The following is an 18316-nucleotide window of genomic DNA, read 5'->3' on the forward strand; positions in this document are numbered from 1 at the left end:
TCAAGACACCTCAGGATTTAATACATTTCAAAGTCGCCTCATTCTTCTAAACCCCAGCAGATACAAGCTGAGCCTGAACAACCTTTCCTCATAAGTCAACCCACTCACTCCAAGGATTAGCTTGCTAAATCTTTTCCAAACTGCTTCCAATGCATTTTTATCCTCCTTAAATCAGGTGACCATACTATACACAGTACTCCAGATGTAGTCTCAACAGAGTCTTGTATAACTGAAGCATAATCTCTATACTTTGTAGTTATTTTCCCTTGTGATCATTAATAATATTCCAGTAGCTTTCCTAATTAAATGCTGTACTTGCATACCAAGTTACTGTGATTCATGCATTCGCGTTCACACTTGGAAGACCAGACTAAAGGTTTTGCCCAAAGTAATACAAATTATATATTTCAATTAGCAAAGTTCCAATGATATCCTCAATGCTAAGAGCAAGGTGAACACTGCAATTTGAAAAAAGATTTCTCAATAATCTAGCTGCTTTCTACTTATTTTGTCATGGGAAGTAGATATCACTAGCTTGATCAGTCTTTATCGTTGAAACTTTATTGCTGGAACAGCACAGCAGGTCAGGCAGCATCCAGGGAACAGGAGATTCGACGTTTCGGGCACAGGCCCTTCTTCAGGAATTTATCGTCCATCCTTAATTGCCCTCAAAAAGGTGATGATAAGTCATCTTCTTAAACTGCTGCCATCCTTGATGCTAGGTACACTCTCAGTATTGTCAGGGAGATAGTTACAGAATATTGACCCAGCAACAGTGATAGATTTCCAAATCTGGACCACGTGAGACCTGGAGAGGAACTTGCAGGTTGAGGTGTTTCTATGCATCTGCTGTTCTTGTTCTTTCAAATGGTGGAGGTCATGGGTTTGGAAGGTATTAATCATTAGCCAGACTGTAGTTTGTAATCACATGTCATCGAGTTTCAATAGACTCCTCCATGTCTCCATAAAGCTGCACTGCAGTCCAAACCTGTTCTGCGGTCAACTTAGTTTACACTGTGCACGTACAACTTTTCTTTAGCATCTCTATTTGATCTTAAACATATTTAATTAATTTCCCATTAACAGTTACAATACTGTGAATGTGGAAATTAGATTAGATTAGATTAGATTACTTACAGTGTGGAAACAGGCCCTTCGGCCCAACAAGTCCACGCCGACCCACCGAAGCACAACCCACCATACCCTTTTAACCTAACACTACGGGCAATTTAGCATGGCCAATTCACCTGCCCCGCACATCTTTGGACTGTGGGAGGAAACCGGAGCACCCGGAGGAAACCCACGCAGACACGGGGAAAATGTGCAAACTCCACACAGTCAGTCGCCTGAGTCGGGAATTGAACCCGGGTCTCTAGCTCTGTGAGGCAGCAGTGCTAACCACTGTGCCACCGTGCCGCCCAGCTACATCCCATGTACAAAACAATTGGATAAATACAACCCAATCAATTACTACCCCCATCAGTTTACTTTCCATCATCAACAAAGTGATGTCGACAGAGCTATCAAACGAGACTTGGAAAGGAATAAATGTGCTTACTGATACTCAATTTGCTTTCTGCCAGGGCCATTCAACTCCTGACCTCATTACAGCCTGGGTACAAAAAGGGACAACAAAAAGGAAGTTTAGAAGGGGAGAAGAGACTACCCTTGACCTCAAGAGAACATTCAACTAAATATGGCACGGAGGTTCTCTAGTGGAATTAGAGTGAAATGAGAATCAGGGAGAAAACGCTGCTAGCTGGAGTCATCCCCAGCTCAAAGAAAAATGGTTGAGGTTGTTCGAGGTCGATCATCTCAGACCCAAGATATCACTGTAGGAGTTACTCAGGGTAGGCCCGAACATCTTCAGCTACTTCATGACTGATCTTCCCTCCAACATAGGGTTACAAGAAAGAATGTTTCTGATGACTGTGCAACATTCAGCAAACTTTATGACTCCTCAGCTACTGTGCAGCCAATCTTCCAATGTAGCAAGAAGTGACAAGTGCCAGTCAATGACCATCTCAAACAAGAGAGAATTTAACAATGCCACTTGACATTCAATGGTATTACCATCATTGAATCACATCCTATGAATATCCTTTGGTTACCTCTGACCAGACACTGAAATGACCTAGCCTTATCCAACTCACTATACAAATAGGTCCGAGACTAGGAATCCTGCAGTAAGCAACCCACCTCCTAATTCCCCAAAGGCCTGTCTACTATCCACAAGATACAACTACATATCAAACTTTTGACACCATTCAAGATGAAGCAAGCGGCTTTGTCAAATTCAACAACTTCAACATTCACTGACGTGACCACCGATACACAATCGCAGCATTGTGTGCCATCTACAAGATGCACTGCAACAGACGCACAGCAAAAAAACCACCTGCAAATTCCATGCAAGCCACACACGTCCTGACTTGGAACAATTTAACCACTCATTTATTGGAGCTGGATCAAAACTTCTGAAATGCCCTTTGTAACAGCAATGTGGGGTTCCTATAATGCAGCGGTTTAAACAAAACCTCACCACCGCCTTCTCCAAGGAAACTAGGGACAGGGAACAAATTCTGGTCTAGAATAAATGCTCACATTCCCTTGAATGATTAAAAAAACTTACGATATAGGTGGGTCATGTTTTAGAACAGGCGAGGAGAAAGTGAGGACTGCAGATGCTGGAAACCAGAGTCAAAAAGTGTGGTGCTGGAAACGCACAGCAGGTCAGGTAGCATCCGAAGAGCAGGTGAATCGATGTTTCGGGCAAAAGCCCTTCATCAGGAACAGGCTGCAATGCCACAGCCTTTTTCTAATGAGTTTCAGGTTTTCCCTTTCTTTATTGCATTAATTTGAGATAGTTTTATATATACACCATTCACTGCATTACTCTTGTGATTTATTTTTTGAATGGGAATAAAGCATTTCAAGTTAAAATTTCACATGTGATATTATAAACGTTCACTGCATTTTCATTCTAATGCAGAAACAATGAAACAATATATTCTGAAATACGCTATTTACAAACCTTGAACCGATCCTGGCGTTCACAAAATCTTCCGTTGGGCATAGGTGCTCGACATTTGTGATTTACAGGTTCAAACTTTCCTGCAAAGGTTATGTATCTGGTTTGCAGTGTAGATAACTCCTTATTCTCCAACTCTTCACCCAGTTCTGAGCTGGATGCCCAAAATCGATGGGGAGTATCAATTCTAGTGAATATTAAAGATATTTATGTGAAAAAATCCTTAACTTGTCAAAAATAATACAATATTTATATTAAATATTAGCCTCAGGAGCAATTCAGTCATATGGTATTAGACTGGTGTATTGTGCCAAACTAGTAGTGTGTGGACTCATGCCAGTGCCTCCAAACAGCCCCACTAGTGCTGCTGCTGTTCACACACCACTGGTATAGGCAAATACTTCAGATTACACTTCAAAAATATTCATAGTGAAATCAATAAGTGGATGGATTACTTGGCATTACAGACAAAAGGAGAAAGTGAGGTCTGCAGATGCTGGAAATCAGAGCTGGAAATATGTTGCTGGAAAAGCGCAGCAGGTCAGGCAGCATCCAGGGAACAGGAGAATCGACGTTTCGGGCATAAGCCCTTCTTCCTGAAGAAGGGCTTATGCCCGAAACGTCAATTCTCCTGTTCCCTGGATGCTGCCTGACCTGCTGCGCTTTTCCATTACAGACAAAAAGTCTGTAGTGAAGCATTGCACCCAAAATGTAAAACTGCTTTTCTGTTTTAACTAACCCGATTATGCAACATATTTAAACATTATGATTAGAAAAACAGAAATACTACTTATTAATCTGAATATAAGCAAATACTTTTTCTGGTGTGAGAGAATGTAGCACTAGGATAACAAATGTAAATGTTTAGTGTTTCTTGGGTCTGATTAAAGTAAAGGGTTGAGTGCCCTCTGCTGGCTATACATATGTATTGTAATTGCAAGATGCAGTTAGCAGTCTGCTTGCAATCTACTTAAAAATAGAAATGTATATTGTGTCCCAAGAAATATGCTACAAGAGGTATAAATTATTATGGATTCTATTCAAATTAAGGAGAAATAACATGAAATCACACGCAAGTCAGATTGTAAAATGAAAATTAAACAATGTAGGGTGATGGAGATGGATTTGTTTGCTGCATTTTAGCCAATTTCAGTCATGCGATGTTTGTTTAGATAATTAGAGGTTAAGCTAACTGGCCTCGAACTGAATATTTTTCTTTACCTCTGTTTTTGAACAGCAGGATTATATTTGTTGCTCTCTAATCAAACATAGATCATTCTAGATTCTAATGAATTCTCAAGGATCAAATCCAACTCTCCACAATCCCTGCAAAATCCGCAAGTGTAAGCTAACAGGTTCAGAGGCTTGATGGCTTTTAGCCTCATTAACATCTGCAGTACCTTTGTTTCAGCAGTAGTCATTACCTTAAGTTTCTCACTCTCATTGGAATCATGGCTGTAAGGTAGTTCTTTGTGCTTTCTAATATGAGTAAGAGTAATAAAAAGATGGGGTACTGGGCTAACGGTCGGATACTTGGTAGTGTGGATGAGCAGAGGGATCTTGGTGTCCATGTACACAAATCTTTGAAAGTTGCCACCCAGGTAAATAGTGCGGTGAAGAAGGCATATGGCGTACTGGCTTTTATTGGTAGAGGAATTGAGTTCCGGAGTACTGAGGTCATGTTGCAGTTGTATAAGACTCTGGTGCGGCCGCATCTGGAGTATTGTGTGCAGTTTTGGTTGCCATACTATAGGAAGGATGTGGAGGCACTGGAACGGGTGCAGAGGAGGTTTACCAAGATGTTGCCTGGTATGGTAGAAAGATCGTATGAGGAAAGGCTGAGGCACTTGGGGTTGTTTTCATTGGAGAAAAGAAGGTTTAGGGGCAACTTGATAGAGGTGATGATTAGGGGTTTAGATAGGGTCGACAGTGAGAATCTTTTTCCACGTATGGAGTCAGCTATTACAAGGGGGGCATAGCTTTAAATTAAGGGGGGGTAGGTATAGGACAGATGTTAGGGGTAGGTTCTTTTCTCAGCGAGTCGTGAGTTCATGGAATGCCCTGCCAGTAGCAGTGGTGGACTCTCCCTCATTATGGGCATTTAAACGGGCATTGGATAGGCATATGGAGGATAGTGGGCTAGTGTAGGTTAGGTGGGCTTGGATCGGCGCAACATCGAGGGCCGAAGGGCCTGTACTGCGCTGTATTCTTCTATGTTCTATGTTCTATGAAGACATATGCCAGATTCTTGTTTAATGTCTTTCTACCAATTCCTTATTCACCATTTTTTTCTTAAAATCTTTTGGTAATCGGGTGCTTGAAAAATTGAATTTGATGAGGTAGAGTCAACGTAGTTCCCATTCATAAAACCCAAGTTTAATTAATCTAATAAAAGCTTATTGACGGTCCAATGATTAGGGAATTAAAGGGAAACCAGTACATGTAGCATATTTATATGTTTTTTAATTGTTTTACTGTAAGCGATACACAAAGACTGCCATTTCTTTATTCCCCATTATTTCTTCAATTCCTGCCTCTAAGGTACCCATATTTATTTTTGCTTATCCCTTCCTGAGTACATACTTGTAAAAGCTTTTATGATTTTTTTAGCCAGTTTATTATCATATTCAGCTTTATTACTCTTTATCAATTTTATGGTCATCCATGATTTTTAAAACCTTCCTAATCCTCAAACATGTTACTTTTTTTAGGAACATTGTAATGTTGTTGTTTTATCATAATTGTTGGATCAAACACAATTCTCAATTTCTCATCATTATACCACTTTTACAAGTGTCATTATTATTCTCCAAAAGGAATAGACTTCTATTAAGTTATGATTTATTCATTATAATACAAAGAAGTTGTGACCTGGTGATCTGAAACTAAAACAGAAATTGCTGGAGAAAGTCAGCAGGTCTGACAGCATCCATCAGAAGAAAGAAGAGTTAACATTTTAAGTCCAGTGACTCCTAATGAAGAGTTCTGATGAAGAGTCACCAGACCTGAAACGTCAACTCTGCTTTCTTCCCACTGATGTTACCAGACCTGCAGAGTTTCTCCAACAGTTCATACTTAACATTTGCCATTAGTGTCAAAAGGTGTGGCGCTGGAAAAGCACAACTGGTCAGGCAGCATCTCAGGTGCAGAACAGTCAACGGTTTGAGTGTAAGCTCTTCATCAGGAATGGGGTGAGTTTGGGGTGGGGGGGGAAATGTCTGAGAGATATATGGGAGGGTAGGTGGAGCTGGGGAAGAGAGTAGCTGGGAATACGATAGGTAGATGAAGGTGGGAGGTGATGGTGATAGGTCAGATTGGAGGGTGGGTGGAGCAGATAGGTGGGAAGGAAGATGGACAGGTAGGACAGTTCAAGAGGGCAGTGCCAAGTTGGATCTGGGATAAGGTGGGGTGAGGGGAGGTCAAGAAACTGGTGAAATCGACACTGATTCCTGTATGGAAAATTTCCTATCACAGTTCTACCGTGAAATACTTAATCTCATTTCCCAAACTACCTAAGCCAATTTACTCCTCACACTTATGTTTAAACTCAAAACTCAAAAGTTTTTTAAAAAAGATTCATGACCTGTATCCAGCAAAAACAGAAAGGCGAAAGATAATAATGTAGCTCAATGTAAATGTTCCTCAAGAGGAAAGGACAAGTTGAAGCTGTTAGAAATTCTATCAGGTTACCTTGTGGGCTCAAGAATAGCTATCTTGATGTCACAGGAGCATCAGCTATAAGTGTTTCAGTACTTTTAAGAACTAATAACCACAATCAGACACACTTAAGTGAAGATGCTTCTAAAACTTCCGTCTTCCAATTTTTCCCTCAGGCAAGTAACAGATCATTTGGCCAATGACAGATCCACTACTGCCACAAATCAAATGTTTCCCTTGCTTTGCAAAGGAAAATGTTACATTCAAAACATCGAGTAAGCAGACTACACAGTGATGCAACACTAGCTGCTATCAGTAAGCAACAGCCTACAGTGTCAAACCTACTAAATCTATACCCTCTCTTTTTAAGAAGTTATTTTAATTTTTACATTTAAGTAGAAAGGAAAATGTTATGCCTTGTTGAAGGTAACACTCCAGTTATAATTATAACTGTAATACTTCAAGAAATCAGGTTTTAACTGGGTACAAAAGAGCATTTCTCCCATCTTACTCTATGGCTTTTCAACAAAGCTGAAATGTTCACATTATAGGTCTGTCTACCTGGTCCTCTATTTCTCCTTTGAGCCTAATCATCAATTCCTTATGATCATTTTGAAGATTCCTAATAAAAAACTTTATCAAGCAAGATTTAAAATTCAATAGAAATGACAATTACCAGTGAAATATGTTCTCAATGAGTTCTACCTTTGTTCGTATCATTAAGACAAATGATTTGCATTCCTCAAAAATCAGCATGATCAACGTGAGCTACATTTGATAAACAAAGAGTTTTTTGGAATAAAGTATTTTATGCATTGTCCTGATCATGTTATATTGCTTATACTTTTATCTAATAGTGATGGCTCCATGATTTTAGAATATATATCAATAAGATATGAGAGGACAGAGTGGCGGATATCATTTACGTGGTCTTTAGTAAAGCCTTTGACGAGGTTCCGCATGGTAGACTAATTAGTAAAATTAGATCTCATGGGTTCAGGGTGAGCTTGCCAACTGAATACAAAATTGTTTAAAATTGAAAACATACTCATCATTTCAACTTAATGTCATCCTGCTAAATCCTTACTGAAACTTTCTCAGAATCCCAATACTACATTTAGAACCTGCCCAAAATTAAGGCAAAACCCTACTTAGTTTAATTCTCCTTTTTATATTCAATTTTCAATGTTCCTGGTTTTAAAACTCAGAATCTGTCTTTTCTCCCCGATTCGATCATGGATGCATTGCTGACCTTTTGGCCTTAAGTATGCAGTGATGATCCACGTTCCTGAACTGCAAGAGTCCGCCTATTACAGGCACACCCAGTTTTAGACAGGAAGAGAATTTCATTATTTTGACGCAGTGGAAGTGAAATGAAAGGGTTCAGAAAAGACTTACAAGGATGTTGCCAGGGTTAGAGGGTTTGAGCTACAGGGAGAGGTTGAATAGGCTAGGGCTATTTTCCCAGAGGCTGAGGGGTTACCTTATACAGGTTTATAAAATCACAAGAGGTATGGATAGGATACATAGTCAAGGTCTTTTCCTCGGGGTGCAGGAATCCAAATCTAGATGGCATTGGTTTAGGGTGAATGAGGGAAGATTTAAATGGGACCTAAGGGCACCTTTTTCATTTAGAGGGAAGTGCAGGTATGAAATGAGCTTTCAGAGGAAGTGGTGGAGGCTGGTACTATTACAACATTTAACATTTAAAAGGCATCTGGATGGGTATAGGAATAGGGAGGGAGATGGGCAAAATGCTGGCAAATGGGACTTAATTTATATAGGATATCTGGTCAGCATGGACGAGTTGGACTGAAGAGTCTGTTTCTGTGTTGTATATCTCAATGACCCTAGGACGCAATAGCAACATAGTTCCAAGTCAAAAAGGTGTGTTATATAAAAAATAACTTTAGGATGAGGAGATAGTGGAGAAAGTGAAGACTGCAGATGCTGGAGGTCAGAGCTGAAAATGTGTTGCTGGAAAAGCGCAGCAGGTCAGGCAGCATCCAAGGAGCAGGAGAATCGACGTTTCGGGCATGAGCCCTTCTTCATTCCTGAAGAAGGGCTCATGCCCGAAACGTCGATTCACCTGCTCCTTGGATGCTGCCTGACTTGCTGCGCTTTTCCAGCAACACATTTTCAGCGATGAGGAGATAGTGTCTATTATCTTTCTTAAGTGATTAGCTATCGCTTGTCTTGAGATGTTTGTTCAAGATATGTTCCAACTGTAGTATATTACAAGTTGAGCCTGAATTTCTGTTTACTTTATAATATTGACTGTGTAGCTCAGTACTCTGATGAATTTGATTGGATACGCTGAGTGCCATTCTTGAAATTCATTTTGCATTTCAAAGCAACCATTACTGACATAACTTCCTCACTTCAAACTAAAATGTTTCCAATTCTCAAGTTAAACAATGCTACATTTAACGTGAGATTGGAACCCATGCCCTCCTATCTATTCACCTTTGCAATAACCCTGTATCTGCAATTTATGTAATATTTCAACAATAAAAATCAAACTGAAAAATAAATTACTTGAGAATTCTGCCAGTTGTTGACTCCTCTTTTCCCCAATAGTAAAGGTCAATCCCAAAAGACCTCACAGGAGCTTTCTTCATCTCTTCTTCCCTTTTCCGTTTTTTGTCATGATCATTGCATAATTCAGGTCTTGATGTAGATGCCTGTATGTCTGTTCCATTCGAAGTTCCAGGCAGGCTGTTGGAAGAACATATATTTAAAAAAAATCAATAGAAGATAATGTGCTGCACAATCACTGTTCTAGTTTCATTAACCTTTGCACTAACATTCACATTAATGCAGACCCACTTTGACTAACACTGTCATTATACACATTACAACTTGCCAGTGAATTTGATGAAGTTTGCAGCAAGCAACTTACTCCAAGGATTATAGATAATTCTGGAGGTCACTCAGGGGAAAATGAAAATGGACACAGTTTGGGTGAGCTAAACTATAAAAAGGTACAATGCAACTAACATTTGAAAGAACAAAGTTTTTTTTGGTGGAAGAAATCCAAAATTGCACACTTTGTTAAAAGCAAGATAGAAGGAATGTATTGTCACTCTAGCTCTACTACTCCACCAGTCGCATGGTGAAAACTAATACTCAAATCCTGATACTGTATTGTCAATTGTATGCTTTCTCGATATTCAGCTCAGAATAAAAAGATCGATAAACAAAATTAGTTACTGCAAACAAAACTCAATGAAAATGCAGAATTATTTAACACATACAATGCATAATATACAAATATAAACATTTATCACCACCCCACACCACTCCGACCCCAACCAGCCAAAACACATACTTGCACACAGAAACATACACAACCACATAAAGGGCAAAATAAACAAATTTCTCTTTGGAGAAATTTACTTTAAAGAGACCCTTATAGAAAATGGTGGTTATTATTGAAGGGGAAAGAGGATAATGTGTAGAACCGTTCCATCTATCAAACTGGCATTCTTGCATATGTAGTCAAGCTACTAATCATACACAGTTGCCTCCTGTGTCTTGTCGGACAAAGTTTACTTAGGAAATGCAAAATTGAGACATTTTCAGTCATTCTTCCAGAACAACAATCAAGTTTCACTCTGATCTCACAACACAAGCGTTACACAGACAGGAGTTTCAGGCTGAGCAGTTTATTCATTGCACACACTCCTTACTACCATGCCTACAAACACCATTCAAACATAACAGCCTTAAAACCCAATCGTAACATAAGGTGCTTCTCCTGAAATTAGTTCAAGCATCCAAAACAATGTGGAACCAATAAATTATAGCTAATAAAAATTCCAATGCATCTCTTCACTGGCTTTTCTAAAAGGAAATCCACATGTCTCCACAATACTTCAAACTTGAGTCCTCAAAAATTAAATATGAAGCACCTTCATAATAGTTTTAACATTACATTTTGAGAACTGTTAACTTATAGCAAACCGTAAGCCATTTGTAAATTTAAATAAGCTCATCATGTCCTCAGAATATCTCAAAACTTCACTGTAACCAAATTACTTTGAAGGGACACCTACTTTTGTAGATATATTTGTTCACTATGACAATTAACACTTTCTTTGCCCTTTGCTTTAATGCACATTTCCCCACTTGCTGCTCCTCCCCATTTTATGCACAGCATAAAAGACAACATTGTACAAACTCCCTTGAGTTCTGAGAGCCATACCAAACATGAATAAGAAAGGGTTAGAAGGACATGGGCAAAGTGGGGTTAGCGTAGGCGGACATTTTGGTCAGCATGGACCAGTTTGGGTAAAAGGCCTGTCTCCGTGCTGTAGGACTCTGACTCCAAAAACTAACTTTACTTCTCTCTCCATGCACGCTCCTACACTTGCAGTCTTTCGCCAACATTTGGTTTTTATTTTACTTACTGTGAAGGGCTGTCCCTGTGAAAATGGGTACAATGAATTGCCCACAGGAAGATCCCACAAATACCAAACAAAGTAAATGACCACTCAATCTGTACTTTTCTCAGCTGCATTAAACAGACTACTTATCATGAAATCATGAGAAGCTCTGCTCTTTGAATAGCAACAAGAGATCTTTATATCCTTCTGAACACAGGACGTCAGTTTAGTGTCGTGCTTATTAGGATGACAGCTTCAACAATACTACACATCCTCAACTCTGCTGTGCTCAAGTTTTAACATGGAGCATGAACTCAGAACATGACATTCAGAGCTAAATACTGGCTGAGGTTAGAAAACAGAAAAGGAAATTGAAAATTCTAAACCAAATAAGCTATTGAAGTATTACTTTGATCTTCTGAAGGTACCAAAGTAATTCATAGAGGATTGGTACGATTTAGATAGAACACATGAACAGGCAAGACTTGATCAAATATTTTCATACTCTTTGATATTTTGCTAAATTTTAAAATTGCATAAACAATTTTCTCATAGTAACATATCCAGTCTTTTTTAAAATCAGGGATCACTATACTTGCAGTGTAAGAAGTCTGTATTGGCGCTATTCTTTAACCGGAAGTAACGATACATTTATTTCTCTCTCTTTAAAGTTTTTCTATTCTTCCTTCACACATGCTTACACAGTTTCCTTTCAAATGAAGTTATGGTTTCTGGCAGAAAAAAAAACATTAGTAGTAAAATATTTCATGATCCCGGAACTGTAAATTCTAAAGTTTCCTCTAACCTCCCCCTTAATTTTTCAAGTAATATTCCTAAACATGTGATCTCACACTACTGTTTTATGACCAAATAGATATAATGGCTAGGAGCTGTAGCTGTTGGAAGAGTAGCAGAAACCCAGTGACACACTTAAATGGGATTCCTGACTGCTGGCAGCAAACATGAGCAACTCCAATTGAATTCTTAGCCAAAGCTTCACTATCTATTTTTCCTTCTTAATGCAAAATACATTAAATTTATTTGTTGTAGCCTTCGCTATTCCAGTGAAAACAACTCCATATTTTTAAAAAGAGACTTTCATCAGAACTCTACCTTTGGTACCATTTAATTAATCTGGCCTTTTCCAATAACCCCATATCTTTTCTATCACTTAAGAGCTCCATCCAGAATGTCAGCTGCTAAGTAAAATTATTAATGGAAATCAACCTTTTTTTTAATATCTATTAAGATATATGTACCTTTCTTGTATGCTTAATTTATTCTAGAAACATTCATCTCTAATACACCTGGTCAATTATGGTCAGCAAACAGGTTTTGTAGTAAACATATATTCCCTTTTCTGAAGGCTCAGACAAAGAGAGATACAATTCCATGATGCATCAGTTTTCCAATACTTCTACACAGTTGCTATTCCTCCTGAGTGTCTGAACAAGGCGGTGGTAAGCTATTCCATCACAAGGGCACCAGAACAAAGGTCATTTCAATGTGACCAATTACATATTTCCAGCAAGTATCACCAAAAAACAAATGAAAGCTTAAGACTCTGCAGTTTGTCTCTTCCAGTGTAGGATAGATGGGAGGAGCCTTTTCATGCTCACAGCTGAGGTCAGTTAACTTCAAAATGTCCCAAGGCAAAATCTTCCATTAAGTATATGTTTGGCGCCATGCATGGAAGGATGTGCTTCACTTCCACTGAGGGCTGGGTCAAAGTTTTTTTTTTAAACATGATTACATGGTTCTCAGCTCATTGCACACAATTCTTGTTGGATCAACGAGCAGGAATTGCATCTCTCCTCGATGGTACTTTGAGAATTGATAGGAAATCAGGAGTGGAGTATGCCAGTCAGCGTAATGAGCTTTCTCTGGCATTCCAGATCATGGCTTATCACCTACCTCATATTATTTTTCCATACTAATCCCATATCCATACATGCCACTACAAACTAGAAATCTATCAACTCTGTATTGAACGTAATGACTGAGCTTCCACAGCTTTCTTGGGTACAGAACTCCAAACATTTGCCTCCTCTGAATGAAGAAATTCCCCCTCATTAGACCTAAATATTTTGCCTTTTATTCTGAAACAGTGTTCCTTGGTTCCAAACTGATGACATCAGCCAGACCTTATGGGGTATCCCTCATGTTCCAGTCAGTCCTGCAAATGAAACTGTACAAAGACTTGAGGTACTTGAGAATGATCCAGAATATTGGCACCATGGGAACTCGCTGGATAGCAAGCACAAACTTAGAACATTTGTTGTTTGGTGTGAGTTGCACAATCAAAGATTGGAAACATTTTCTGTTGATGAATGCAACTAAATGTTTCAAGAAAGCTCACAAAACCATCCGTGCATTGTCTATCATTTCTTGCGTTGTGAGAATCCTGCGACTCCAGCAAATTGCAGTGCCATGGTTGCCTGGCTCTTGGAATCCAAATGGAATTTCACAAAAAACTAACGCTGTCCTGAAGAAAAAATATGGGACTTTCCAGATCCAAACCCATCCCAGTCCTCTCTTGTGCTAGGTCTGATTCCAACCAGCAGAATGTTTTCTCCTTGAAAACATGGACTCTAATTTTACTAGTGTTCCTTGACAGCATACTTGGTCAAATTTAATAACAAGGGCTATCAGCCTTCCCTCACTTCTGGAATTCAGCTCTTTTGTCCATGTTTTAATATGGAGGTCATGACAGAATCCAAACTGTACATCAGTAAGCAGGTTATTGCTTTCCAAACGATGTTTAATAGCACCTGCTGAAAATCCCTTCCATCCCCTTGCTGATGATAGAGAATAGACAAATAGGCTAATTACTGGCTAAGATGGATTCTTCCTGCTTTTTGAAGACATGACATATTTGTGCAATTTTCCACATTGTCAGGTTCTAACTGCACTGAAATTGCTTAGCCAATGGCACGGCTAGTCCTGCAGCACAAGTCTTTAGTACCGTTGCTGGAATGTCTTCAGGGCCCATAGCCTTCTCAGCATGCAACGCCTTCAGATATTTCTTGGTAATATATGGAGTGAACTAAATTGGTTGAAGACTAGTATGTGCAATGCTATGAACCTTGGAAGAGGCCAAGGTCGATCATCCACTTAGCACTTATTGTTGAAGATGGGTACAAGTACTTCAGCCTTGTCTTTTGCAAGGCTGTGCTGGGCCCCTTTGTCACTGAGAATGAGAATAATCTGTTGGTTGTTTAGTTGCCACCATCATTCATAATCTGGATGTGGCAAGACTGTGCAGCTTAGACATGACATGCTTGTTGTGGAATTGCTTAGCCTTATTATATATTTGATTACGGAATCATAGAATCCCTACATTGTGCAAAGAAGCCATTTGGCCCATCAAATCTGCACTGACCTTCCAAACAGCATCCCATCAAAACCCAGCTCACCTATACCTGTAACCCTGCATTTATCATGGCAAACCCACCTAGCCTGCACATCCCTAAACATTATAGGGGAGTTTAGCATGGCAAACCAACCAAATCTTCACACCTTTGGGCTATGGGAGGAAACTGGAGCACAAACTAGAAACCTGCGCAGACATGGGGAGAATGTGCAAACTCCACACAGTCACCAAGGTTGGAACTGAACCTGACGTTGTGAGGCAGCAGTACTCTGTCACCATGCCACCCATTATCCAAGTGCATACATTTCTTAATTGGAAGATAACTTAATTTTTAAGGGAAATTTTATTCAGCTGATCAAGCATTTTAATGACCATTCTTGGTGAGATGAAAGTACATGCAAAAAAAGGTTTCTGACACTTGCTGGCGTTGCCCAGAAGTATGACCTACCTTTCAAGTTTGGAGAACTTTGATATAAAAGTTCATCTGACCATCGTGACTTTGAATTTCTGCCTCCTGCCTCACAATTCTTTCTCCTGTCTTGCCTCCCATTCTGGGAAGTACTGCAAGATTTTGCCTAGTCTCTATTCTTCCACTTTAAACATTACAAATAGAATTACCTCTAGAATTTTATGAGTATGGTTTTATTATCTATGAAATGCTTTGTTTAGGTCATTGATTAGGAAGTATTTTCTTTGCAATTTTGACTGTGGAATTTCTAATTGGCCAAGGAAAGAAGTTGCCCTCCCTTTGCTTTTGAAGGGGACAACACATTTGGTAGTCTTATGAAAGAATTTTCTCCTATGCAGGCATAAGCAAAATCAAGGTCAAGGTTTGGATCTTGGGCTCATGCCACACTCCAGCTGACCCCACTACACAATATACTCTCTCTGTCTCTCTCTCTGTCTCTCACACACACACAGACACACATATATACACTCCACACAAATGCATACACCCTCTCACACGCTCTCCCACACACACATTCTTTCTCCTTCACATGCACGCATGCGCGCGCACACACACAAATCTATTGGGTGAATTTGCAATTGCAGAATTGTATTTACAGATACATTCTATTCAGTTTAAAAAGCATACAGTCTGCAGGCAGTCAATCCATGTGACATTTCATAAATTCCTACTTTGAACCAGTCTGACTCAGGTTGAGATACAGACAGAATCTAACCTCACACCTTTAACGCATTGTCTAAACCGAGATGTCACCTTTTTGTTTTATTAAACCTTAAGTTACCTCAGGAATGTGACTTGAATGGATTTACACATTAATGAATCAATACCTGCAAGCCACTCAAAGTGATTAAAGACTTAACAGCACTCTAGGTATGTTTAAAATATATCAGTTTCATGACACTATGACCTTTTGCTATAAATTCTGTGTCTTATAATCCTGCCCCACTAGTTACCTGATGAAGGAGCAGCGCTCCGAAAGCTAGTACTTCCAAATAAACCTGTTGGACTATAACCTGGTATTGTGTGAGTTTTAACTAAAGATATAAAAATCATGGCTGAGTTGTTCATCATCCTGCCTTACAATATTTCACCAATCTAGGGGATGTCATGCACTGCCTGCAAATTCCAGCAGAAACCTGATGGGAGAAGCCAACCAGCAAGGAGAAGCCCAGTTGAGTTTTAAAACTTCAACTCTGCTCAGGCACGTGAGCCATGAGGAACAGGAGTGCTCTAAAACCAAGTTCTTTCATCCAACAAGAAGTTCTTCAGTTTTGCCAGCCCCCTATTAATTATTCATCTCAGATATGTGGATGATGCTGGCTGGAGGAGAATTTGTTGCACATTCCCAAGTGCCTTTGTGATAGTGCTGGTGAGTTGCTTTCTTGAACTGCTGTAATCCATTTGAAGTACATACTCCCACAATGCTGTTAGGAACAAAAAACCAATCCAGTTCACTAACGTCCTTTTGCGAAGAAAGTTGCTGGATTTTAACCCAGCCACAGTAAAGCAACGGTGACGTACTTCAAGATGGTGAGTAGCTTGAGGGGGAACTTGCAGGTGATTGTGTTCCCATTATATGCTGTCCTTGTCCTTCTATGTGGTGGGTGTTGTGTGTTTGAAAGAAAAATAGCATAACAGAATAGAATCCCTACAGTGTGGAAGCAGGCCATTCGGCCCATCGAACCCAAACCGACCCTCAGAACAGCATCCAACCCCACCCCACCTATACAGTCCCTGTAACCCTGCATTTCCCGTGGCTAATCCATGAAGCCTGCACGTTCCTGGACACTATGTGCAATTTAGCATGGCCAATCCACCTAATATGCACATCTGTGGACTGTGGGAGGACACTGGAGTACCCAGACGAAATTCACACAGACATGGGGAAAATGAGCAAACTTCACACAGTCGCATGAGGGTCGAATCTAACAGTCCCTGGCACTGTGAGGCAGCAGTTCTAACTACTAAGCCACCATGCTTGTCCTGGATGCTGTCAAGGAGAATTAATGAAATTTCTACAATGCATCTCGTAGATGGTACACACAACTGCTGCTGTGCATCAATGGCGGAGGGAGCAAATGTTTATGGTCGTGGTTCTAATCAAGAGGGCTACTTTATCCCCATCACATCCAGTTTTTGGGGTATCATCATACTGCTAGTCCCCAATCTGGCAACTGAAAGAAGAATTTCCAGCCTTTGATTTCATCAGGAAGAACAAATTTCTAACCACCCCAACTCTTAACTTGTGGTCAAGACAAACCCCTGACAAAAAAAAATGAAACCATGCAGCAATCTAAACAACTACATATAAAACTCGGCAAGACTGAAAATTTATGATGTACTACACAACTGAAACTAGTAGATATTGTCTGCCATCTTGTGTAGACTTCCCTTTATTACAGGAAAGAGTGCACAAATTGTAATTTAAAGTCATGAATCTGAGCCCAGCTCAAGTTTCTCTAAAGCCATTATAATATATCATCTAGCTGCAGTCATTATGACCATATACACTATCCATGTTGTTGCCAACTAACTAATGAAGCTGTGGAGACTTGATTAGATTCCCTCAAAGATAGCTGATTACACAAACCTTACTTCAATCATTTGTCGAAGAAAGGATTATTTGCCATTCTCCACTAATCTGATGAAACTATGAAGAAACTGTCTAGTTGTTCTCCCTCATCCATCTAGTTCGAGGTCAAGTCTTACTAGCAGGGCCATCATGAGTAGTCAGTTTCAGACATTCCCAGATAGATTACTCAACTGGTTGGGGTACATTTCCTTCATCTGTTCCTGCCAAGTGACCTGAAACCCTTCAACTAATTCATAAAGGCCAAATTGTTTCTACTAAATCGATTCAAAGAACTCAGTCACTGAAACCACAGTACAATTACTTGATCAAGATCTATTTCAGCAGTGTTTTTTTAGTGTGTAACTACATCATGAATTTCAAAAGCTGCTGTTTCATTAACAAAGATTCAATATGCATTGTCTTTGTCTTGTTCAACAGAAAATACCTCCCGTAATGTGCTATAATCAGCAAGCTTCACTGCTGAGGAATCTATGTCACTCAGACCTTGTATGCAGAGCTACTATTCTTCTGTTAAGTCCCAATCTTCTTCAAATTCGCCTTCTAGGTAATTTCTAGACAACATGATTTTATCATATTTTTCACTACTGGAATTTCTCTGACATAAAATGCTCAAATTATTCTGCAGATAGTATCTTCCAAGAAGGATGCCTAACAGTTTTTTGCAACTATTAATAAGATCTATGTCATTCACAATGAGACACTTCTTTAAATGAGTCTCGGTTGCTCTTATATAAATTATATAATTGCTTTAAACAAAATACAAAAAGATTATCGAAATCAAAAGCATGGAAATCAAACAAGGAGC

At 39.5% G+C, this 18316-nt stretch overlaps 1 protein-coding gene across 4 annotated transcripts in view; it reads right to left on the minus strand.

Moving 5' to 3' along the window:
• uvssa (UV-stimulated scaffold protein A) overlaps positions 1–18316 on the minus strand; it is a 109435-nt gene that overhangs the window by 26182 nt on the left and 64937 nt on the right. For all 4 annotated transcript variants that reach the window (XM_043708333.1, XM_043708245.1, XM_043708421.1 and 1 more), the window contains exons 10-11: positions 9227–9406; positions 3035–3218 (exon numbers count right to left, since the gene is read on the minus strand). In XM_043708333.1, coding sequence (XP_043564268.1) covers positions 3035–3218; positions 9227–9406 — 364 coding nt within the window. The remainder of the gene's footprint in view (positions 1–3034; positions 3219–9226; positions 9407–18316) is intronic.

This window comes from Chiloscyllium plagiosum, chromosome 1 (assembly GCF_004010195.1).
Source record: "Chiloscyllium plagiosum isolate BGI_BamShark_2017 chromosome 1, ASM401019v2, whole genome shotgun sequence".
NCBI classification, from domain to species: Eukaryota; Metazoa; Chordata; class Chondrichthyes; order Orectolobiformes; family Hemiscylliidae; genus Chiloscyllium; species Chiloscyllium plagiosum.